The 25,608-nt window shown below is 38.4% G+C and overlaps 1 protein-coding gene and 1 pseudogene across 1 annotated transcript in view; both read left to right on the top strand.

Annotated features, from left to right (window-relative positions):
• RSPO3 (R-spondin 3) overlaps positions 1–25,608 on the top strand; it is a 93,640-nt gene that overhangs the window by 27,132 nt on the left and 40,900 nt on the right. Inside the window, exons 2-4 of the mRNA XM_065911673.1 lie at positions 11,084–11,275; positions 13,026–13,172; positions 18,953–19,150. Of these exons, the coding sequence (XP_065767745.1) occupies positions 11,084–11,275; positions 13,026–13,172; positions 18,953–19,150 (537 nt within the window). The remainder of the gene's footprint in view (positions 1–11,083; positions 11,276–13,025; positions 13,173–18,952; positions 19,151–25,608) is intronic.
• On the top strand, positions 3,933–4,728 carry LOC136150792 (translationally-controlled tumor protein pseudogene; annotated as a pseudogene).

Genomic DNA, 25,608 nt, shown 5'->3' with positions numbered 1-25,608 from the left:
TCTTGTCTGGAAAATCCCATAGATGGAGGAGCCTGGTAGGCTATAGCCCATAAGAAAACCTTTGTTTGTGGAATACAAGATGTTGGTTCTGTTCTATAACCTATAAAATTAGCAAAAATTAAAGTGGATGACTAAATCAGGCAAAAAATGTGTTCTTTCCTTTCCTTCTGATGTCTGCTTAGCAATGCAGAGTCTAAAGGGTCTTGGTAGACATTCCCAGCTATTTACTTTGGTCATTAAGGGTCTGTAGGATCTGGTTCTAAGCTCGTCTCATACCAGTTACAGTGCTGCAGCCTCATTGGTTCCTCTTGGCTATTCCTTCTGCCCTGTTCTTTCCCACAGTCTTTGTACTGACTGAGGCTCCACCTGGAGTACTGGCCCTCAGGTTTTCATGGCTGAGTCCTTCTCATCCTCCCGGTCTCAAAGAAAGGGTAAACTTCTTAAAGGGGCCTTTCCTGGCCACCATATTTAAAGTAGATTCCCAGAGTTATTTTCTGCTTTATCCACCTGTTTACTTGCTTCACAACACTCATCACAACCTTTGACCATTTAATTTTTTTGCTGACTTGCTTATTAATTGATTAACATCATGAGATTGGGAACCAGATGTCTTATTCACTCCTATGTTTTCTGCACCATGTGTAGTGTTGGGCACATAGAAGTTATCTGAAATTTTTGTTAAAAACTTTAGCACTGATCTCCACTATATACATGTGTGTATAATAGCATATATATGTATATGTTATATATAATAACATATGATATATAATGTATATATAACATATGTAATATTATATGTAATATTTTATGTAGTACATATGTATTACATATAATACTATATATACTCTTGAGAGTCCCTTGGATGGCAAGGAGATCCAACCAGTCCATCCTAAAGGAGATTAGTCCTGGGTGTTCATTGGAAGGACTGATGCTGAAGCTGAAACTCCAATAATTTGGCCACCTCATGTGAAGAGTTGACTCATTGGAAAAGACCCTGATGCTGGCAGGAATTGGGGGCAGGAGGAGAAGGGGACGACAGAGGATGAGATGGTTGGATGGCATCACCGACTTGATGGACGTGAGTTTGAGTAAACTCCGGGAGTTGGTGATGGACAGGGAGGCCTGGTGTGCTGTGATTCATGGGGTCACAAAGAGTCGGACACGACTGAGCGACTGAACTGAACTGAACTGAACTGATACATATATACACATGATGCAACCCACTTTCATCTTTCACTTCTAGTTCTGATACTATAGTCTGTGGATACACAAAGCACAGTCATTGGCCACCAACTTGGCATCTAGTTCCAAATATTCATCATATCTTAGATTTCGGGAAATCTATATCTGCCATCACTTGCTAGCCATGTTCTTAATATTTTGAGCTGGCTTGATTTTAGTGGAAAGTCTAGCTAATTGCTACTTAATGTTAGGTCTGTTTTATTGCTGTGGTTTTATTTTAAAGTATTTATAGAATATAAATATTAGACTCCCTTCAGGAAATTATTATTCAGTAAGAGAACAAGAAAGATCTTCCAAGTTTTCAAAGAAATAGTTTCCATTAAAAACAGTATGTTTCCCACATAATAATGGTGGAGTCCTAACTGGGCTATATTCAGCAACTGGTGAATACATTCCTCTCTGAGATTGCTAGGAATTTTGTGAACCCATTGGTCTGGGCACAGACTTTCAGAGTATCAGAAGTTGATTCACTGGGATAAAAGATGTGGCAGACTCGATTATTTTAACTGCTTCATGTCAGCTAATGTCTGTAATGTTGATTTAATAAAATACCAAATAGGATGTGTGAATGTCATGTGTCTAACACAAAAACATGTGTACATTTGTATATTTACATAGCATAGGTGAATTTTAATGCATTTAATGGTTGAAACATTGGTATACAAAAACATTAAAATCATCAGATAATGCACAGTATTTCAATAGAATATATATGTATGTATATATAAACATGTCACTCTTTCAACAAATTATTAGTCAAATATAATAATGGATGACTATGCTAGACCTCTGTTATCCAGATACCATTATTTAAGAATGTATACAAGTACATATGCAAACATTGTATGTATACAAATGTTTATGTATAGAAGTATTGTACTTATATGTACAATAAGTAATCATATTTATTAACAACTTTTGATATTTTGATGTTATACCTAATAGTCCCAAGTTGCCCAATTGGTTCTAGAGATCTTAACTATAGTCATTTCTGCCCTAAAAGATTTAACTTAGGAATAAATATGAAACATTGACTCTCAATATTTTCTGGGGTTGAATCAATAAAATTTGAAAGAGCCTGCCAAGTTATTCAAATTTTTAGTATTAGATTTTTCTTTAACTGAATATTGCTAAACATTCCAGAAGAACCATGGAATATCTTTTTCTGTGACCAAAACATTGCATCAAACTTAAAAATGATTCTATAACAATCAATTCTCAAGATATGATAGAAATTTGCTGTCCTTACTTAGGCAGGAAAAAGGTCTATATTTTCTCTAAGTGAATTGATAACTGAAGTAAATGTCACCTAGAAAACTTTGTGTGTGTGTGTGACTGAGCCTTGCAGCATGCCAGATCCTTGTTTCCCAACTGGAGATCAAAGCCATGCCCACTGCATTGGGAATGCCAAGTCTTAAGCAGCAGACCACCAGGGAAGTCCCCTAGGGAAGCTTTTATTATATTATTTTGAGTGATTTATTTCATAATTAATGAAGCATCCTCAGAATATATGTGATATAAAATCTGATTTCTTTACTATATGTTCATAGATACAGTTCATTTAAAATCAGTTATTGGGCTTCCCTAGTGGCTCAGATGGTAAAGAATCTGCTTGCAATGCAGGACACCTGGGTTCGATCCCTGGGTCAGGAAGATCCCCTGGAGAAGGGCAAGGCAACCCTCTCTAGGCTTCAGCAGCATGTGAACTGAGAACTTCCAGATGTACAAGCTGGATTTAGAAATGGCAGAGAAACCAGAGATCAAATCGCCAACATCTGTTGGATCATAAAAAAGCAAGAGAATTCCTGAAAAATATCAGCTTCATTGACTACGCCAAAGTATTTGACTATGTGGGTCACAACAAACTATGGAAAATTCTTAAAGACATGGAAATACCAGACCACCTCCTGAGAAACCTGTATGCAGATCAAGAAAAAACAGTTAGAACCAAACATGGAAAAACAGACTGGTTCAAAATTGGGAAAGAAGTGCGTCAAGGATATATATTGTCACTCTGCTTATTTAACTTAAATGCAGAGTACATCATATGAAATGCCAGGCTGGATGACTCACAAGCTGGAATCAAGATTGCTGGGAGAAATATCAATAACCTCAGATATGCATATGACACCACCCTTATGGCAGAAAGTTAAGAGGAACTAAAGAGCCTCTTGATGAAGGTAAAAAGAAGAGGGAAAATGCTGGCTTAAAACTCAGCATTCAAAAAATGAAGATCATGGCCTCTGGTTCCATTACTTCATGGCATATCGTTTAGTTCAGTTCAGTCGCTCAGTCGTGTCTGACTCTTTGCAACCCCATGGACTGCAGCACACCAGGCCTCCCTGTCCATCACCAACTCCCGGAGTTTACGAAAACTCATGTCCGTTGAGTCGGTGATGCCATCCAACCATCTTATCCTCTGTCATCCCCTTCTCCTCCTGCCTTCAATCTTTTCCAGCATCAGGGTCTTTTCCAATGAGTCAGTTCTTCTTATTAGGCGGCCAAAGTTTTGGAGTTTCAGCTTCAACATCAGTCCTTCCAATTAATATTCGGGACTGATTTCCTTTAGGATGGACTGGTTGGATCTCCTTGCAATCCAAGGGACTCTCAAGAGTCTTCTCCAACACCACAGTTCAAAAGCATCAATTCGCTTTTCCCGCCCGCTCCCCACACCCCACACCCTGCCCCCCGGCCTGCGAGCACCGCTTCGGCCTCACTGCACTCGCTCTGAGCTCCGGGCTCCTGCTAAGCCAGAACAGCTGTCGCCTCCCTCCAGTCGCCATCATGATCACCTACCGGGACCTCATTAGCCATGACGAGATATTCTCTGACATCTACAAGATCCGGGAGGTCGCGGATGGGTTGTGTCTGGAGGTGGAGGGGAAGATGGTCAGTAGGACAGAGGGTAACATCGATGACTCGCTCGTTGGTTGAAATGCCTCCGCTGAAGACCCGAGGGCGAAGGTAGCGACAGCACATGGTGGTCGATATTGTCATAAACCATCACTTACAGGAAACCAGCTTCACAAAAGAAGCCTCCAAGAAGTACATCAACGATTACATGAAGTCAATCAAAGGGAAACTTGAAGAACAGAGACCAGAAAGAGTAAAACCTTTTATGACAGGGGCTGCAGAACTAATCAAGCACATCCTTGCTAATTTCAAAAACTATCAGTTCTTTACTGGTGAAAACATGAATCCAGATGGCACAGTTGCTCTGCTAGACAACCGTGAGGATGGTGTAACCCCATATATGATTTTCTTTAAGGATGGTTTAGAGATGGAAAAATGTTAACACAGTTGGCAGCTACTTTGGATCAATCACCTGTCATCATAATCGGCTGGCCACTGCTTTTCATCCACACAACACCAGGACTTAGACTGATGGGACTGATGTCATCTCGAGCTCTTCATTTGCTTTGAACGTTGATTTATTTGGAGCAGAGGTATTGTTTTTGAGAAAATGTGTCATGTAGGTTGTCTAAAAATAAAACGCGTTTAAACTCATTGGGGGGAAAAAAGCATCAATTCTTTGTGCTCACCTTTCTTTATAGTCCAACTCTCACATCCATACATGACTTCTGTAAAAACCATAGCCTTGACTAGATGGACCTTTGTTGGCAAAGTAACGTCTCTGCTTTTCAATATGCTGTCTAGGTTGGTCATAACTTTTCTTCCAAGGAGTAAACATCTTTTAATTTCATGGCTGCAGTCACCATCTGCAGTGATTTTGGAACCCTTGTGGCATATAGAGGGGAAACAATGGGAACAGTGAAAGACTGGTTTCTTGGTCTCCAAAATCACTATGGATGGTGACTGCAACCATGGAATTCAGACGCCTACTTCTTGGAGGAAAAGCTGTGACAAACCTTGACAGCATATTAAAAAACAGAGACATTACTTACCAACAAAGGTCTGTCTAGTCAAAGCTATGGTTTTTCCAGTAATCATGTATGGATGTGACAGTCAGACCATAAAGAAGGCTGAGCACTGAAGACTTGATTCTTTCCAACTGTGGTGCTGGAGAAGACTCTTGAGACTCCGTTGAACTGCAAGAAGATCCAACCAGTCCATCCTAAAGGAAATCAACTCTGAATATTCATTGGAAGGACTGATGCTGAAGTTCCAATACTTTGGCCACCTTATATGAAAAGCCTACTCATTGGAAAAGACCCAGATGCTGCAAAAGATAGAAGGCAGGAGGAGAAGGGGATGACAGAGGACCAGGTGGTTGGATGACATCACCAACTCAATGAACATGAGTTTGAGCAAGCTCTGGGAGATGGTGAAGGACAGGAAAACCTGGCATGCTGCAGTCCATGGGGTCGCAAAGCGTCAGATGTGACTGTGTAACTGAACATGAACAACAACAATAATGGATCCCTTCTGCATAACAATTACAGTAGATGTTAGTATTTGCATTTGGGCTTTAGAAGGGAATTAACGTAAGCCAAGGGCTTCCACGGTGGCTCAGCAGTAAATAACCCACCTGCAATGCAGGAGTTGCAGAAGACACAGGTTTGGATCCCTGGGTTGGGAAGATCCCCTAGAGGAAGGCATGGCAACCCATTCCAGTATTCTTGCCTGGAGAAGCCCATGGACAGAGGAGGCTGGCAGGCTACAGTCTATAGGGTCACAAAAAGTTGGGCACAACTAACACTACTTAGCATGAACACACAAAGTTGGAAAATCATTGACTTACATTTAAATGGTTAAAGAAACAAACTTAGATTCCAATGCTGCAGTTAACTCCATGTTCTGGATATTTTATTTAAAAAGTTGAGTTAGCTCTCATGACAAGAGCCTTTAGGAATGGTTGCATCAGTTATGCATCATAAGTTTATCAAACAGAGAAACAGTAGGAAGGTTTGTTTAATAGCTAGAGAAATTGAAGTCACTGACACAGATAGTGTCCACACTTCAGACACTGAAAATTGGTCTAAGTTATAAATTTAGATATATTCTTCATACTTAACTTTCATATACAAGTTAAAAAAAGATACTTTCTTCTCTCCCAATTTTAGGAAAGGTCATACCAATTTCACCATGTATTTGATGCATTGTAACCAGAAGGTCCCAATTTAGAGTTTCCATGAATTCTGCCCATTTTTCACTTTATATTTATCCATATTACACATCTAAAGTTTACTTATGTGTAAATAGGTTGGTTTACTGTTGTTTAGTCTCTAGGTCATGTACAACTCTTTTGCAACCACATGGACTGTAGCCCACAGGCTCCTCTGTCCATGGGATTTCCCAGGCAAAAATACTTGAGTGGGTTACCATTTCACTTCTCCAGAGGATCTTCCCAACCTAGGGATGGAACCCACATCGCTTGTGTCTCCTGCATTAGCAAATGGATTCTTCACCATTGTGCCACCTGGGAAGTCCTAAATAGATTGATGTCAGGTATCAAAGGTCTAATTTCTACTCTTGGATCTAAACTCACTATTTGTCCAGTAGCTTACAGCATTTCATTGAATCCTAGTCTGGGGTTCCAAAATAAGTAATTGAGATGACTTCTGTCCTTACTAGCAGTCATTTCCATGCTTATATTATTTGTTTATTTACTGACTGCACTGGGTCTTTGTTGCAGTGTCCAGGCTTCTCTAGTTGTGGTGTGTGGGCTCAGCAGTTGCAGTGTGGGATCTTAGTTCCTCGACCAGTAGTTCCTCGACCAGTGATCCCTTGCTTTGGAAGGCAGATTCTTAACCACTGGACCAGCAGGGGAGTCCCTCCATGGCTAATTCAGCCTTCTGAGATGCATGCTTTGAAAGCAAAAGTGATATAGAAATACAAAGTATTACTGAAATTGTTGTTATTTAGTAGCTAAGCTGTGTCCAACTCTTTGCAATTCCATGGACTGTAGCCCACCAGGTTCATCTGTCCATGGGATTTCCCAGGCAAGAATAATGGAATGGGTTGCCATTTCCTCCTCCAGGGGATCTTCCTGACCCAGAGATTGAACCCACATCTCCTGTATTGACAGGCAGATTCTTAACCACTGAGTCACCAGGAAATCCCTATTGCTAAAATTAGCTGATGATACATCCTTTTCTCTTCCTTATTTGGACTACTGTTCCTTCTTTTGGCATCTTTGGCAACCTCCCCCTTTCAAGATGTCTTCTCTAATTAAATGACTCCCACATTCATCTCTAGGAACCATCACAACATTAAGCTCCATCTACTAAGCATCACTCTTTGGATATTTCGCAAAATCAAAGACCCCAACCATGTTTATATTTGTAGACCTTCTTATTCTATGTACCTTGCCCTTCCCTCCAACTGAAGGCTTTTATTTAGCAGTCCCTTTCCATTCTGTTTACTGGCCAAAATGCAAAACACAAGTTATTTTACGTATTCAGTCCACATTCTGTTGGTCAGCATATTTGATTGACTCCACCTCCCAAGTATCCTTGGAGTATGCATCCCTCTCTCATCACATCACACTACTTCTGCTGTATTTTAAGCTTTCATCTGTCTTTTTGCCTTGATCATTGCTTTAGTCTTCTAGTTTCCATGCCGGCCATGCTGCCGGGGAAATTTCCCCTCTATAATAATATAGATGTGATTATGTCACTCACCAGGTTTAAGTCCTCCAAGTCTACAGAATAATTTCCTTGGGTGAGCCCACAAGAGGTTTTGTAATCTAGATCTATCCTGTGCTTCAAAATTTTCTTGATATGCCTTATACCTCCATTCACTACTAGTTCAGCATCAGTTGCATGGAACTCATGCCAGTCTCCTTGATGGGAATGAATGTGGTATTCCCTCCTCCGGCCCCGCCATGGCCTCTTACATACTGCTAACTTCAACACATTTTCTAAGATTAAGTTCAAACGTTAGATATTCTATGGAACTTCCCCACCACCAATCCCTCCAATGCTCACATAAAATAATAATACAAAACATTGTTTGCAAAGAAATGATTTGGAAATATAAAATGAAGGTATTACTAGAGTCGGGGGAAAAGAAACAGCATGACAAGTATTCTGTTTTCTCTCTTAGTATTATAAGATTTTAAGGCTGAAAGTGTTGTTACAGTCAATCCAGACCAAAGTTTTCTGTGGTTTCCAAATAAAAAGTAAAAACTCTTCCCTTAAGATAAAGTTTGGGAAATTTGTATCTAGTTGTGTAATACCAACTGCATAACTTGCATGATCCTTATACAGGGTTCAAGAAAGCAAAAATGTCATGATACTCAACTACAAAAGAATCTAGAATCATAGAATCTGAACTTTGTAGTCTTGATTTTTTTTCTTACTTCCCGCAACATAATACTTAACCCTTCCTGAATAAATAAAGTTTACCATTATTTGTAGCTGCCCATGTTCAAAATTCTCTGATTAAGAACAAACAGGTATTTTCTTTGCCAGCTAGAACAATTACATCTTTAATTTTTCAAAACTGTGTTGTCAGAACCTTGAAAAAGCAGATAAGAGTTGTAGGTTATAAACTTCATAATTAGAAAATATCCTAAATGGCTACACCAAAGTAATTAACACAGTGTCATAGTGGAATGAAGAAAATTGGGGGAAGGAATGCTATTTTGTCAAAAGTTTTTGTCTCAAAAAGCAAAATATGGGGGGAAAAGAGTAATTGTAGTACCATGTGTAAGTTGAATGTGCTACAATTCATCAGTAAAAGTTTTAAAGAGGGGGTTGAGCGAGATTACTTTAGTACATTTCATAATTTGGGACAAAATTGTTAATCCTGGGATGCCTACAGAGGTCTCTCTTGCAGAAGTTTCCAGACATTCAAAACCCAAATTTTTAAATAAAATTTATTTCAAGATATATCCATTTTTGAGGCTCAGAACATGTAAATTATGTTTATTTTTGTAACTAATTTATTTAACCTTATAGTTGACAAAAGTTTCAAGGTGCTTAAACTTACACTTGTGCTCCTTGGAGCAACTGTGTCTCAGAGACAGAGAGACACATTGATGTGGACCAATCCAGTCCATCTTCATTTAAATTCAATCACTTGCTTCCTTGAGCTTGGAATGACTTTCTTTCAAACTGAGGTCTATTTTTCCATGGATAATTTTTATGAAAGGTTTTTACAGGTTTTGACCTACAACTATCACTTGTTGAAATGGATCAATTTGATTCCAAACACATGGACTTTTCACCCCCTTTCTTTTTTAGGATCTTTGCCCAATTAAAATATGTACACATTTTCTGTAAGTCTCCAATACTGGAGTTACTGGCATGAAAAATGACTCTGTTCCTTAGAAGGCAACATTCACTTACAAGTCCCCGAGGTCCTGTAATGTCTAAACCTCCTGTGCCACTTTATATGTCCGCCCCACCCCATGGAGGAGCATGTGCAGGAAAAGCAGACTTCCCTTCCCCCACACATTTCCTCAGTTTATTTACAAAATGTCTTGGAATGAGAATGAGCTGCTTGTGGTTCCTGTGGCTGATTCAGGGATGGTTTCCTCCAGGCAGAGGATGCTGGTCAACTGAATGACCTCTCAGCAGCTAACCCATGCGCCCCTGTGGTAAGGCTGATTGGGTTTATGTGTACCCCTTCTAACTTAGCCTGTTTTTGCAGTTAAATACTTTGCAATAATCAAACATCACTGTGAAGACAGACTTAATAATTGAAGGTCCCTCCCACCACTAGCAGAAGAGAGAGAGACATGGGGATGCCTTTGCACTCTTGTGCATCAGTCCTACTTCTCTTAGGGTCAGGATGATTTCCTTCTGCATTCCTAAAGGGATAATAAAGATGTTAATATTGTATTTGAATAGAGAATACATTAGAAGAAAAAATCATCCCAAACACCAGCTACATGAGAGATGCCCCTCAGTCAGCAAATTCCATCTGTTCACACACAAGTGTCTATAACTAGTTAATAGTCATTTAAAAAAGTTTAAAGTTATGAAGATCTCAAGTAAACATGAATCTTCCAAATGTTTGTTTATATTTGTTCAGACTTGCTAATGAATAGTCTCACCATGGATGTTGGTGACTCTCAGAAATCTTAGAATTCTCAGGAACATGTGTAGTAGCAGCCCTTAGCATGGATTGGTCATGTCCTCACCAAATGTAGGTTTCACTTAAGTAAATGAAAGATGAGGGCACAAAAACTATGACTTCTCTCCTAACAGATCAAATATTGGACACAACTTATAATAAATATTATTCAATATTATAAATACTTAGTATGATCCACGTGGAACTACTGGTAAGATAAATCACATTTTCACCATTATATCAATTTGAACTGGTAAATATCATGTGAGCAGAAATAATTCAGGAATACATTGGCAAGGAGTGAAGTGCTAAATAGCTACATAGCTTCAGAGTCAATTTGCTTTGAATCAAAGAGTAAAATTGTGTTTTCTAATACACCAGAGTTTAAAAAAGATATCCTAGAAAGTAATGTTCCTTCTCCAATTAAGTCCCAGTCTATGTTGTCATCCTTATTTGAAAACTTTAGATACATCCACCACATACATGAAAAGCAAAACTAATATGTACTGATTTCAATGAAAGAGCACAAAATTCTCATCTCTAATCTACTGGGATGCTAGTTCAGTAAGGATACTTCCACTCAATTTATATTGTCTATAAATATTTTGAGGCAGTATATTCTTATTTTTCAAATGCTTGCATTTTTAAAACTTTGAAAGTAAAAACAATGCATGTATGTATTCAAGGGAAACAGCAGATTACAGAAAAGATAGGGAAAAATTTTGAACTCATTCATCCATTACCACCAAATTGCAAGCTAATAAAAGAACATGTGTATCCTGCCCAGAGAACGTCATTGAACTTCTATATTTATGATTTAACTGTTATTTTTGTCTTTCTACATTTGTCCCACCAGTGCATCCTAACGTCAGTCAAGGCTGCCAAGGAGGCTGTGCAACGTGTTCAGATTACAATGGATGTTTGTCATGTAAGCCCAAACTATTTTTTGTTCTGGAAAGAATTGGCATGAAGCAGATTGGAGTGTGTCTCTCTTCATGTCCAAGTGGATATTATGGAACTCGATATCCAGATATAAATAAGTGTACAAGTAAGTGCCTAAACAAAATTATGTTTTTATCTCATCCTTGGGGGATGGCATCACTGACTTGATGGACTTGAGTTTGAGCAAGCTCCGGGAGTTGGTGATGGACAGGGAAGCTTGGCATGCTGCAGTCCACGGGGTCGCAAAGAGTCAGACAGGACTGAGCAACTGAACTGAAACTGACTGGGGGGACTTTCCAGATAGAAATGGCCTCTAGCATTTTTGTAATATTCAGTGTTAAGTAAATAATAGCCTTTACCTGACAATTAGACTAAGCCATACTTGAACTTAGTCCTCAGGGCAGGAAAATTTTCACTACTCTAAAAAGTATTCCAGTTTTGAGAGGTGTTTTTTGGGTTTGTCTTTTTTTTTTTTTTTTTTTTCATTGTAAAAAACAAAAGTGAGAATGTGGTGATTATTCATTGAACCTGTAGAAAAATATGGCAAACACCAATGCCATCTGGGTTCCCACTGCTCTCACAGAATCCAAGTATTTAATGACCGAAAGGAGCAATTCAGCTATTCTTGCTTCAAGAAGGATTCCATTAAAACAACTGAAATATTGACTTATCGGTTGGAATTAAATGTTGGAAACACTCTCAGATCACTTCTCATGTAGACCCTGAAAGTCTTCTCTCCACACTGTAGACCCAGGAACCTTTCAAAACATGAATTAACACACAGCACTTCTCCAACATACACCACATATGGCTCTGCTTTCCTCTCCAAATTCCCTCCTGTGACTGCCCCTCGACCACTTTGCACAAACTTCACTGGCCTGCTTGCAGAATCTTCTCACCTCAAGGATTTTGAAATCATTGTTCTACACTCCTTGTCTGGTAGTTTAGAGAGCTCTTTGCCCACACCCTCACTTGGCTGGCTCTCTCCCTTCATTTAAGATCCTACTCAGATGCCATCTTCTGAGAGAGGCATTCCATGACCATCTTATCCAAAATAATCAACCTCTTCCCCTTATCTGTCATTTTTCGTATCTTTTTCCTACCTTTTGTGTCTGTCTTAATTTTTTTCCAGAACATTGTCACTCTGGAATAAGTCTGAAACAGACTGCCTAGTTTCAAAGACCACTCTGTTCCATGGTCTTGAGTTAATTACACAATCTTTTTGATCCATAGTTCCCTTATCTATAAAATGAGAGATCATAGGGCTACCTCACTAGGTTGTTGTGAGGTTTAAATGACTTAATATTGTAAAATATTTGTAGCAGTATGTGACCCACGGTAATCACCATATAAGGGTCAGCTATCATTATTGATCACATCTCCCTTCTTAGAATATAAGCATCATGAAGTAAGACTTTATCTCTCTTTTGTATGCTGTTGTCAACCTGTATCTAGAATGGTGCTTGGCACACAGTGGGCAATCAAATATTTGGTGAATGAATGAAGAAATCTCAAGAGCAGCGTGAAGGCAATATCGTAGTACATTTCATGAAAGTTCTAAAAAAACATTTTTACTATCATTTAATAGAAGTAGACATGTAGTCTTATATAACATTCTTGTCAAAAATTTTTTCACAAGGCAATAAGAACAACAATTTTGAAATCAATGACTGATGTACATCAACTAAATGATTGTGGAGGAATCTTGAATTCTGTTTGGCAAAATAATTTTGAGGCTGTGTGTTTAACACACAAGCTGCAGGTGCCAATGTTGTAAGCATACAAAACTGGACCCACAAAAAATAGTTAACTCACAATAATGGAAGTATATTTCTCTTTTCTTTTTTTGCTTTCAGAATGCAAAGCTGACTGTGATACCTGTTTCAACAAAAATTTCTGCACAAAGTGTAAAAGTGGATTTTACTTACACCTTGGAAAGTGCCTTGACAATTGCCCAGAAGGGTTGGAAGCCAATAACCACACCATGGAGTGCGTCAGTATTGGTGAGGACTTAGGAGGTTTGAGAAACTTCAGAGCTGATAACGTCAGTCTCTGTGGAAGTACTGCTCAGAGTCCTGTCTCACAAGAACCTGAGGGGTTCCTCTTAGAGGCTCACTCCCTTCTTTACAAAGATAACATCTTAATGGGCCTCACTCAGCATGTATTACAGTAAATTTAACACCTTGTGGGTGCCCCATTATTTCTTAGGAACTGTCAATAACTGTTTCAACTATTGTGATCATTTTAGGCTTATTTTGTTTCATTATTTAATGAAGTTCTACTTATAGCAATTTATAGGTATACACACACATGTTTCCATGTAAATATATATGTGTGTGTGTGTGTGTTACAAATTTAATCTTGAACTACATTTCCACCTTAGGTTGAGAGTTTCCACCTAGGTCTAATGTCAACCAGTGACCAAAGTTATTTCCCAAAAGGAGGAAACATATTCTCTGGATCCAGCCCATTAATACTCAGTAAATGGATCAAAGATTTAAAGAACTGGATATAATAAATGCTTTTTAAAAAAACCACACTTTTCTCTCTCATACTACTTACTTTGCTGGAATTCTCTGCTTACACAGGTATTCAGAGACAAGAAGAGGATTTTGTACTTACTCAAACTGACAGAAGGACACAGTCCCAGGGTCTGATTAATTGCAGGCTGAGTTTCCTGGAGGGGAGGTTCCTCAGACAAGTTGTTTGTCTAAATAACGGATCACTGTCAGGCTATATTTTCCCTCTTTTAAATGCTGTGCAGCTACTACAGCTACAAGTTTGATGAACAGTTGGGGAGCAGATGCTCAACCAAATGGGGAAACAGCATACTAAATCTCAAAATCCCCTGGGCAAGGGCTGCAAGACCCTTTGATGCTGCAGCGATGTTGGCATATGCACACAAATGTCCCCTTGATTCAGTACAAGATAGTCTCCAGGACACCCCTGGGGTCCCCACAGACAGATCCATTAGAATATAAAATACTGGAGCAATAACTCTAAAGTGGTGCTTTAACCATTTCAGGTCCATATGAGACTTTTATTTCTAAACAAAGTTTGTCTAAGAATAAAACAAATAGATGATATTTTCAAGATAATTTCAGAAGCATCTGGGAAACAACTTTCCTGAAACACCGCATGGCTCAATTTGGTTGAGTCTTTATTTTTTTCCCTCTAGTCAATAACAACAGAAAAATAACTTAAGAAATAGAGTAAAAGATACATGAGAAAGCACTTCACATTCATCTCTCTGTAGGTCCTGAGGGCTGATGATTAGAGGTAATAACTTCCAAACTGTGGAGAAAATAGGAAACAGTTCTGTGGAATATTCAAGGACAGAAATTCAGAATGAATTGCAGAAAGTTAGGGGTGTTGCTCTACCTAGCAAAGGGGTGAATGTTTAGACTTAATCAGTTGTAGAAGGGGTAGCATCAGTCCTTCAAAGGCCATTTATCTTAATGCTTATCAGATGGAGCATTTAACATCTGAAACTGTGGGGTTAGCTATTAAAGCTTCCTGGTAATTCATGCAAAGCAATTTAGATAAAAATTGATAACACAATTAAATTTAAGAAATGTATATATTTTAGAATAGGGGTTAGCAGTCTAAAAACCATTTAGTGAATCTGACTCCTTGAATAGATAAGTGTAAATCAGGGGTCCCCAACTTCTGCGATCTAATGCCTGATGATCTGAAGTGGCACTGATGTAATAATAATAGGAATAAAGTTCAAAAAAAAAAAAATGTAATGCACTTAAATCATCCCAAAACCATCCCCTAACCCCTGGTCCATGGAAAAATTGTCTTTCGTGAAATAGATCCCTGGTGCCAAAAAGGTTGGGGACTGCTGGAATTGACCTCAGACATAGGAATAGGCAAATCAGCTGCTTTAGTTCTCGGCTGGCTTTTGTTGCTTGCTCCCTAAGGGATGCCTCCCATTGCATGGTATCTAGCCTACAGTGTGTTGGTCATGCCGTGGGTTTGCCTCAGAATTTCATGAAAAATGGTGACCTGCTTGATGACCACAAAGAACTGTTAAAGGCTGTTCCTTTAACAAATCTGAAAACTAGAACCCAGTGAGCTGAAACAGTGATCCCAAGGACACAATGTCAGTTATTGTCAGTGCTATAATTAGTACCTCGACTCTAGCTCTCTAGGACAGAGGTTGAAGGATGTGTCTCTCCCTTTGCTAAAATCTATACCGTATGACTGTGTCTTACCCAGATTTTCAATTGAGAGAGCATGTCATAAACCGAGAAAACACTACCCTCATCCAGAGCTAGGGTGAAAGACTTAACATCATAACATATCCACTTCTCATGTTTTGCAGGTCAAATTAAGCAAAAATGTCAAATGAACCCAACTTTTTAGTAGACCTGTTACTTCCACTTTGTGCTCCAAATATTTGTCTCCTTTCTGCACTGTCATTCTGCCATTGTCATTGCTCTTCTTAGAGAGCTGGTGTTCAAGTAGTCATAGAAGGAAAGAACCTAGCTCCAAACAGTGAGTAGCGAAGTATATGGCCTTGCTACATTTCCTCTGGAGCTATGCAGTCAGATTACAAGAATGAGAAGTGAATAATGTTGTAAGACCATTACTAGTGAAACATTCAATTGAACTTTTCTCCATTTCAAGAATTCCTTTTACAGCATTCCAGGCTGATGATCAACCACATCATGACCACATCCGGGGACGAGAAGCTAATTACATTTTTGAGACACTTGTTTCACTAGTGAACAGTTAAACGTTTCCAATGTTAAGATTATTCTTAATGCAGAAGATAGATGAAAGGCAGAGTTGAGCAGTTCTGTTTTTTTTCCTTAATTACCTCTTAACCAAATAGTGCCCCAGACCTACACTGTTCATTTAATAACCTGTTCAGTTCAGTTCAGTTCAGTCACTCAGTCGTGTCTGACTCTTTGCGACCCCATGAATCGCAGCACGCCAGGCCTCCTGTAATGACCTGAATATTACTTAAATCACCCTTTTTGTTTTCTTTACATGTTCAACAAAGTTGCCATATTTTTCTAAAAATATTTTTTTGCACACAAACATTAAAGGTTCATTCCTTCTTCTCTCAATACTTTTTAACTATCTTGTCATGTTAGAGCCCTTTATCGTCTGAACTTGTTCGTTTTGAATATTTTTCCTCCTCCTTCTTCAATGGAATAATATAAGATTGTCAGTAAAATTTCATTTTTAGAACCATTCATCATCTGACTGAAGCTACCTATGTTGTAATTTTTTAAATCTGTTTCTCTGAAGTCTAGCATATATGCTTTTTCCTAGAGCATCTTTGCTCTTATAAAAAAGCTCTAAAGTTTGGGTCATTTCCACATCATATAATTTTTTTCCTAATTTAGTACTCATAGTTCTGGCATTAAACGAATACTGGACAAAGTTACAACTCACAAACTGGATTTTTTTTTCCATTTACTTTCTTGGAGGTATTTTTATTGTTGTGTACTAAAGCTCCCCTATGTTTTAATGACTAATATTGGGATCAGAGATATGACCTTAACTGGCAAGTGATTATGATGTCATTAAGTGATCTGGTTGCTCTATTCTCTAGCCAGTATTGTAACAATATAGCTGAGCATGAAGACTCTTTTGAAAGAGGCTCAATAAAGTTCATTTAAGTTCATAGAAACTTAAATTCACACTCATTTCCACTCATCTCTGTGTTCCACTCAGATACCTGAAAGTGACTGAACAAAGCATGTGGGGAAAAAAATGTATTATTAATGGTTTTAATTTCTAAAACATTTAAGTTATATTTCTTGAGATTGTATGAAAAATAGTATTCTGCTCTGAAATAAGGATTCTTTACATAAGAAGTCAGCAAAAAAGTTTACTGGGAATTTGTTTTTGTAGAAAGAGAGTCTTATATCATCTGAAAGGGTTACTGTTGCAAGTCATTCAGTTGTTGTAAGTCAAGAAGTTTTATGAACATAAATATAAGAATATAACCTTGCAGGTACATATTTTTATAAGTGTAAAGATCTGTTGTAGGAAAGACCTTGGAAAGCCAGGATTGAAAAGACTGATACATACAGAAAAAGGGGGAAAATTCTACAAAAGAAGCTTTAGAAAAGGATATTAATTCATCCTAGAAACAAGCCAGTCAAGTGAATTCTAGAAGCAGTTAATCAGCTGAAATTGACCTGGAATTCACTTAAAATAGACACTGCTATGCCTGATCTATACCAATTAATAATTGGCAATATTATAGTACCCAACAGCACATGAAGCAGCAAAGGCAGTGAGTTGTAGGCCAAAGACCCGGATTCATCTTTTGCTTAACCATTGTCTCATACAGAAGTTCTCAAAGTGTGTTCTCAGTACCTGCAAATCTGTATCGCCTGTATCATAAAAAATGCAAATCTCAGGCCCCACCCAAGGCAATTGAATCAGAAACTCAGGGTTGGGACAGGTCCAACATTGTTTTAGCAAGCCCTCACTGAAGGTGATCCTGTTGCACAGGGACTTTGAGAATCAATTCTTGAGAATGACTAACCTAGCAAGCTATGGTCATTCAGTTCAGTTCAGTTGCTCAGTCATGTCTGACTCTGCGATCCCATGGACTGCAGCACGCCAGGCTTCCCTGTCCTTCACCAACTACCGGAGCTTGCTCAAACTCAATGTCCATCTAGTCAGTGATGCCATCCAACCATCTAATCCTCTGTCATCACCTTCTCCTGCCACCTTCAATCTTTCCCAGCATCAGGGTCTTTTCCAAGAAGTCAGTTCTTCTCATCAGGCGGCCAAAGTATTGGAGTTTCAGCTTCAGCATCAGTCCTTTCAATGAATATTCAGAGTTGATTTCCTTTAGGATTGACTGGTTTGATCTCCTTGCAGTCCAAGGAACTCTCAAGAATCTTCTTCAACATCACAGTTTAAAAGCATCAATTCGTTGGTGCTCAGCTTTCTTTATAGTCCAACTCTCACATTCATACATGACTACCGAAAAAAACCATAGCTTTGACTAGACTGGCATTTGTTGGCAAAGTAAAGTCTCTGATTTTTAATTTGCTTTCTAGGTTGATCATAGCTTTTCTTCGAAGGAGCAAGAGTCTTTTAATTTCTTGGCTGCAGTCACCATCTGGTCAGGATCAATCAATAGTCTTAGCAGAGCTTCCCTGGTTGCTCGGTGGTAAAGAATCTTCCTGCCAATGCAGGAGATGCAGGTTTGATCCCTGATCCAGGAAGATCCCATGTACCACGGAGCAACTAAACCCATGTGTCACAACTATCGAGCCTGTACCCTAGAGCCAGGAGCTGCAATTACTGAGTCCTGTGCCACAACTACGGAAGCCCGTGTGCCCTTAGAGCCCACGCTCCACAACAAGAGAAGTCACTCCAATGAGAAGCCCATGCACCACAACTAGAGTAGCTCCAGCTCACCAAAACAAGAGAAAGCCCTCAAGCATCAATGAAGACCCAGCATAGCCATCAACAAATAAATAAATTGTAGCGGTGCTCTAGAAATTATAAAGCATTGGTTACTCATGAGTAATTACACTAATGCCTGAGTTAAAATCTACAGTGAAAAGTAAACCCAATGCAAGAGTGAGTTTACCTGGTAATGGGAGGATTAAAAAGGGGGGGAAACATTCAATTCCTGCCTTTCCCTTTTTCCTTAAGTCACCTTGCCCAATTTCGCTCTGCGGGATTTCTGCTCAGAATTTGGGCAAGTACTGATGGAAGCAAGCCTTTTTGTTTATTTAACAATTGTGAAACTATGTGTGAGCGAACTGAGGCTGTTTCTGGTGTCCTGTTTCAGTGCACTGTGAGGCCAGTGAATGGAGCCCTTGGAGTCCATGCACGAAGAAAGGAAAAACATGCGGCTTCAAAAGAGGAACTGAAACACGGGTCCGAGAAATAATACAGCATCCGTCAGCAAAGGGTAACCTGTGTCCCCCCACCAGTGAGTCAAGGAAGTGTACAGTCCAAAGGAAGAAGTGTCCGAAGGGAGAACGAGGTACAGTCATACTAACAACATGTGATCGGTTGGATCCACATGATTTGATGCAAATTTCACTGTTTCTTAGGAAACGTTTAGTATGATCACTCATGTCTAAAAACGTCTAAAATGTGTACCAAAGAATATGTTGGTTGTAAAGTACAGACTCTTGAGGTGGTGATTCTTAAAGATGGAGCTTGATATCAGAACTTTACACACAAGTGTGCTAAATGAATCCTGGAGAAGGAGCTACATTATAATGCATCTATGTCTATATCTTCCTTTGGGCCATTATCTTTCCTATCATGCACCTTCCTAGTACCTGGAAAACTCATGGGAAGCCTCAGAAATGCAAAGTCTAACAGCATTTGGTACACACATGAGAATGGTAAATACCAGCCATCAACTTACTCCTTTTTTCATTTCCTACAAATTAAAGTAGTGCAATTAGGTGTTAAGCTTTTATAGCAAAACATGTTTTAAAAGTTATATATTTTATTAGCGTAATACAAGCATTAATGACTATTTATCTACAGATTTTTTTCATATTACACTAACTTTATATATCAGATTATAGAACCTACTAAACCAATATTAAATAACTCTGTGTAAGGGCTTGTTCTGAAGTCTTGTTAGGGCCAAAGAAAACTCATTTATCATTTAATATGATGCTTTCTGGTGATTAAACATCTATCTAGAAGATTTGCAGTTGTTGACTTAAAATATAATTTTTCCATCTTTCTTTCTTATCCCCAGCACCACTGCCTGCAAATATGCTATGTACCTATTGGTAGTAATCTGCTGAGTCTATAAATGATCCTTTCAATTAATTAATTGAAAAAATTAATGCTATAAAAAAATTCAACTATAGTTGAACTTCCTTTGCTTATTTCATTCATTCATCATTTTATTGAATTTGTACTCTATAGCCACACAAAGTGCTAAGCACTTAGGATTCTCAACTAAATAGGGTACCATCTCTATTCTGAAGTTACACTCAGAGTCCAGTGGAGGGTTAAGTTTAAGCAGACAATCATGGTATCACATATGAAGGGAGACTTGGTGTGTGAAAAAACTCAATGGAAACACAGAAGAGAGTGCTGTAAAACTTTAGCTTTGCTCATGCAAGAAAGAACTTGGGTCACCCATCCTCAGCAGTGTCCTAGCTGACCGTCATCAGGATGGGTGCAGCCTGCCATGGTCTTTAGTAATCAAGTAGTTAATGTGACAGACTTCTTGAATACATGGATTATTTTAAAGGAAATTTCAAACTTTTGTAAATTTATAGGAGGTTTTGATTAAAATTAAGTTTAAGGAATGAAAGTTGGCTAGTGAAAAAGGTCTTTCTGACATTTGTTACCAATTAATTTAAAACATCTTAGATTTTAAAAGTTGGATTTGGAAATCAAATATTTCATCACTCTTACTTGTTGGTAAGCTCCCATAGCCGTACATTTACTTATGTTTACTAAATTTTCTTGAAATTTAATGATTCACAGGTGGTCTTTGTTCATATTACTCTTTCCACAAAGATTCTACATTACTAATCAGTATTTAGTGTACTTTGCTTTTAAAATATAAGTGAAGGAAATCTCATTCAATAGATAAATTATGATACTAATTACATTTTATTTCTTTTTTTGAGAAAGTAGTCTTCTAATATATTTTGCTAGCACTGACTTAAACATTAACATTGAAAAATGTTAGGTTTTAGACTAGCAGCAAGTAAAATAAATGCCATAAGAAGTTTAAAATAATAACCTGTAACATAAGCTTGACTTAAAGTTTCTTTGTGGTCTTTTTCTTCCCTTCTAAGTAGGATACAATGACATTTTATGTTTACAATCAGAACTTTATACAACTAGAAAATTTTAGGTGCTTTATTCTTTTCCAAATTTGATAATCAATAGACTAGTAGAAAGTAGAAATTGTGGAAATTTATAGTAGAAATGTACGGATTACATGTATAATTATATTCAAGCTTCAATTCCATTTTTAATTTTCACTCATCTTTTTATATGTCTGTCAAAAGTATTTTCTCAAGTAGCCTATCTAGAAATTTAAGACAGGAAGGAAACCACTTTTCTCTTCTTTCCTTAACTTCTCTAATCTATTGATTTTCTTAACTTCTCTTAACAATAACTCAAATGTCAAATAAATATCTATTTGAATATGAAGAAATCAAATAGAAAAGTCATTATGACTTCTGAACTTGCCACTCTAGCAAATATCACATCAAAATCATACCTCTACCCAGAGTCTTCTCATTTATATTGTATATCTCAGAGCTATACAATAAAGTGATAAATATAAACACAATAAAGTGATGACGATATGATTTTTCCTACCACTAGAATAGCTGTTACTTGAGCTGCACCTAAATGCTTGTAGATTTATAAAATAACATCTTCTAGGTTCATGGTTGAGCATTTCCATATGAGTAAGCTAAAAGATAAGATTTTATAAAACAAAATTTAGCCTGAAAATCTTGAATTTAAATTTACATCTATCATCCCTGCCTAAGAGGTTAACAATAGACAGAGGTAGATAATTCTTATTTGGAAAAGGTATGGAGCATGTGTTCAGGATTTTTTCTGCTGTGTTATAATTGCCAAAGGCAAGGTCTCCAGGGAAGAATGATAAGATCCAGAAATCACTTTTCAAAATGTACACAAAGAAGAAGCTGAATAAGAGGAACTAGATTTTAGTAACAGAATGGATTACTCTGGTTGTGAGATGGATATTTATACACATGAAATTTTCACATATATATATGAAAAATTGATTGCAAAATCTAACACATACACACATTTTTCTTACTGATATTCTTCTCATGCTTAGAATAATTATCACAAATTAATCCAAGGCAATAAATGTCTTTTCTGTAGCCCCAAATCTAAACTTTTCTTTACTACTTGCTTGCACATTTAAGATTGTTTCCTTTTACCTGACATGCAGCCTTTTAATCACTCTTAACTTCATCAATTATAATCTTTTATAAGAAGTTATTACCATTGCAATAGTTTCTAGTTGAGTCTATCTCAACTGAATTATGTATATCTGAAATGTCACAGATATGTAACATGTATTTTTAAGAGATTATGAAGGCTAACACATATGCTAGTATCACATATGCCTTAAAACAATATATTTGAAATAGAAATAACCAAGGAGAAAACACACTTTTAATAATTTCCAAATTATGCTTATTAACTCTTTTGATATATTGGGTGTAACCATCTTAGATAAGGGGAAGTGAAGCAGAGCAGGGAAGTATATATATGTTTGCATTTGCAAAAGTGTGATTTTTTTGTTTGTTTGGAGTGGAAGGTAGATGCAAAGAAGAGAAGATCACCAAAATGTTTCCCATTCATATGTAGATTCCTTTAATTAACTGAAGAGAATTTCCGATAGATACTGGGTTTTGAACAAATTTACAAAGAATGAAAGAAATTTTGTCCTTTGGTGAATTGCATGAACAAGATCCTAATTAATTACATGTAGTACACTGTCTTGGGATAGAAAGGAGAGAGAAGAACAGAGTCATGGAAAAAATGGGGACAGGGTCTACTTTCTTGGTGTGAAGAAAGAAATAGCACCCTTCTTGGCAGAGAAGGAGAAAAGGAATCTGTTAAAATATAAATAAGTGAAAATATCCAGACATTTCCAGAGAAGAAACAAGCACAGGAATTATTGCATTATTTGAACGTACTTTAGGTCACCTTATGTGCCTTCCCAAAATTAAGTTCAGTTGTAAAACTCTACTAGATTTTACATAGAAGAAAAGTGTTGTATGTTAACTTACAAACTGTTATTAATCATGTTTTTAAATACCAGTATTATACACATGCATTATATTTCTCATGAGTGCTATATTTAAAATTACAGCAAATTTAGTTTTTTAAAAAAGGAAGCAAATAAAAAGTGAATCTACTTTGTTCCCAGGTTTACGCCTCTGTCCTCTGGTTTACTTCTTAAAATATTTGTAACAACCACTCCAGTGATGAAGAGTTGAGTTTTCTACAGGAAGGATTCATATTAAAAATTCATTCAAATTCAAAACAAGACATTTAGCCAAAATTTTTGGAACTGTTCTCAAAATCCAAATAGAAGGCTTCATTAGCTCAAAATTGTAGGATGCCAACTGGCTTAGAGAATTTCGATGATGTCCTCTCACCACCTTCCCCTCGTGGAGAAAGACCAGCTGGCCTGCAGACACTCCTCCTGTTTAAGCATTGGAGAGTGGGTGCACTCTGCTCTTTCCCTGCACACAGTCAGTACACTGGCCCTTTGACATGTCAGAGAAAATTCCACAAAGTAGAGAACTGAGATAAGGGTGGCATTAAAGACTGGATTACAGCCAGTCGTGAGTCTGCTCTCCAGTGTATATATCTTCTTGTCAGAGTTAGAGAAGGAGGATGCTACAGGCATCTAGGGGGCAAGGCTGCTAAATATCTTACAATGCACAAGACAGCCCCCCACATTAAAAATTATCTGCCAGTTTAGTCCATCCTAAAGGAGATCAGTTCTGCATGTTCATTGGAAGGACTGATGCTGATGCTGAAACTCCAATACTTTGGCCACCTGATGGGAAGAACTGACTCATTGGAAAAGACCCTGATGCTGGGACAGATTGAGGGCAGGAGGAGAGGGGGACAACAGAGGATGAGATGGTTGGATGGCATCACTGACTCGATGGACATGGGTTTGGGTGGACTCCAGGAGTTGGTGATGGACAGGGAGGCCTGGCGTGCTGTGGTTCATGGAGTCACAAAGAGTCGGACATGACTGAGTGACTGAACTGAACTGTGCCAAAGAGGAGAAACCCTGGGGTAAACTCAACAGTTTCTCTTTGTGATCCTTCTTTAGGGTCTAGTCAGCCCCTTACCTGAATGGATTTTTGTTGAGATTCTGTGAAGAACCAATGTAAGTTTTCATTCAACCAAGGCAAGGTTTCATTGCCACCAATGGAAACCTGTGCACGGTGCAAACCTTTGATAACAAGAACAATTTGGTGGAACAGAGGGGAAATTTTTGCCACCCAACGTCCCTGGTGGCTCAGACCATAAAGAATCTGCCTGCAATGCAGAAGAGCCAGGTTCAATCCCTGGATTTCGAAGATCCCCTGGAGAAGGGAATGGCAACCCACTTCAGTATTCTTGCCTGGAAAATTCCAGGGACAGAGGAGCCTGGTGGGCTACAAGTCCATGGAGTTGCAAAGAGTCAGACACAACTGAGTGACTTTCACTTTAAATTTAAAATATTCCAATACCATACAAAAAGATTTAGCTATGTTTAAAGCCTCTAAGAAAAGTAATCTATTGCAAATATATAATGCCTTTCACTCTGAGATATGGTCCTTAATATAAATGTGCGGCCTTTCTCTTAAAGGCTAAACCCAGCTTTTCATTTAATGTCCCCAGTGGAGATGCCTGTCATTTGTTTGGTAAATGTTTAACTCTTTTTTTTTTTTTTTTTTTTTGGCTGCACTGGGTCTTTGTTGCTACACACGCTTTCTCTAGTTGCGGCAAGCGGGGGCTACCGTTTGCAGTGCGCTGGCTTCCTGCTGCTGCGGCTTCTCTTGTTGCAGAGAACAAGCCCTAGGTGCACAGGCTTCAGAGGTGGCAGCATGTATGCTCAGGAGTTCCAGCTCAGTCGTTGTGATGCGTGAGCTCAGGCGCCCCACGGCATATGGGATCCTCCCAACCCAGGGATCAAGCTCGTGTCCTCTGCACTGGCAGGAGCATTCCCAACCACTGGACCACCAGTAAAGCCCCATCTCTCTCTCTTCACCAAGACTAATTATGTGACTATAGTCATCTCTGTTTCTCAATACTTTCCTGTCTATTCGGTTAAACCATATGCAACTGCCATTTTCTTGCTTATAAATGTGTGTGTGTTAGTTGTGTCTGACTCTTTGGTAGCCCGCCAGGCTTCTCTGTCTATGGGCTTCTCCAGGCAAGAATACTGGAGTGGGTTGCCATTTCCTTTTCCAGGGGATCTTCCAGACCCAGGGATCAAACCCGGGTCTCCTGCATGGGAGGCAGATTCTTTACCATCTAAGCCACCAGGGACTAGCTCGTACTTTGTTTGTCAGTAGTCAAATATTAACAATTTCATGGGCTTCCCTAGTGGTTCAGTTGGTAAAGAATCTGCCTGCAGTGCAGGAGACCTGGGTTCAATTCCCAGTCGGGGAGACCCCCTGGAGAAGGAAATGGCAACCCACTCCAGTATTCCTGCCTGGAGAATTCCATGGACAGAGGAGCCAGGCAGGCTGCAGTCCATGGGATCACAAAGAATCAGACCTGACTGTACGACTTTCACTTTCACTAGAGTTCAACCTAATACTTCAAAATTTTATCTCTAAATTCTATAAATACTCAAACGAGACGTAGAGTACCATTGTTATTGACTAAAAGATTACAGTTTGTATATGTTATCACCAAATACAAATTTGGGGCTTTTAATATTAATAC

This window comes from Muntiacus reevesi, chromosome 19 (genome assembly GCF_963930625.1).
Source record: "Muntiacus reevesi chromosome 19, mMunRee1.1, whole genome shotgun sequence".
NCBI lineage: Eukaryota > Metazoa > Chordata > Mammalia > Artiodactyla > Cervidae > Muntiacus > Muntiacus reevesi.
This window is presented reverse-complemented; position numbering and strand designations above follow the sequence as displayed.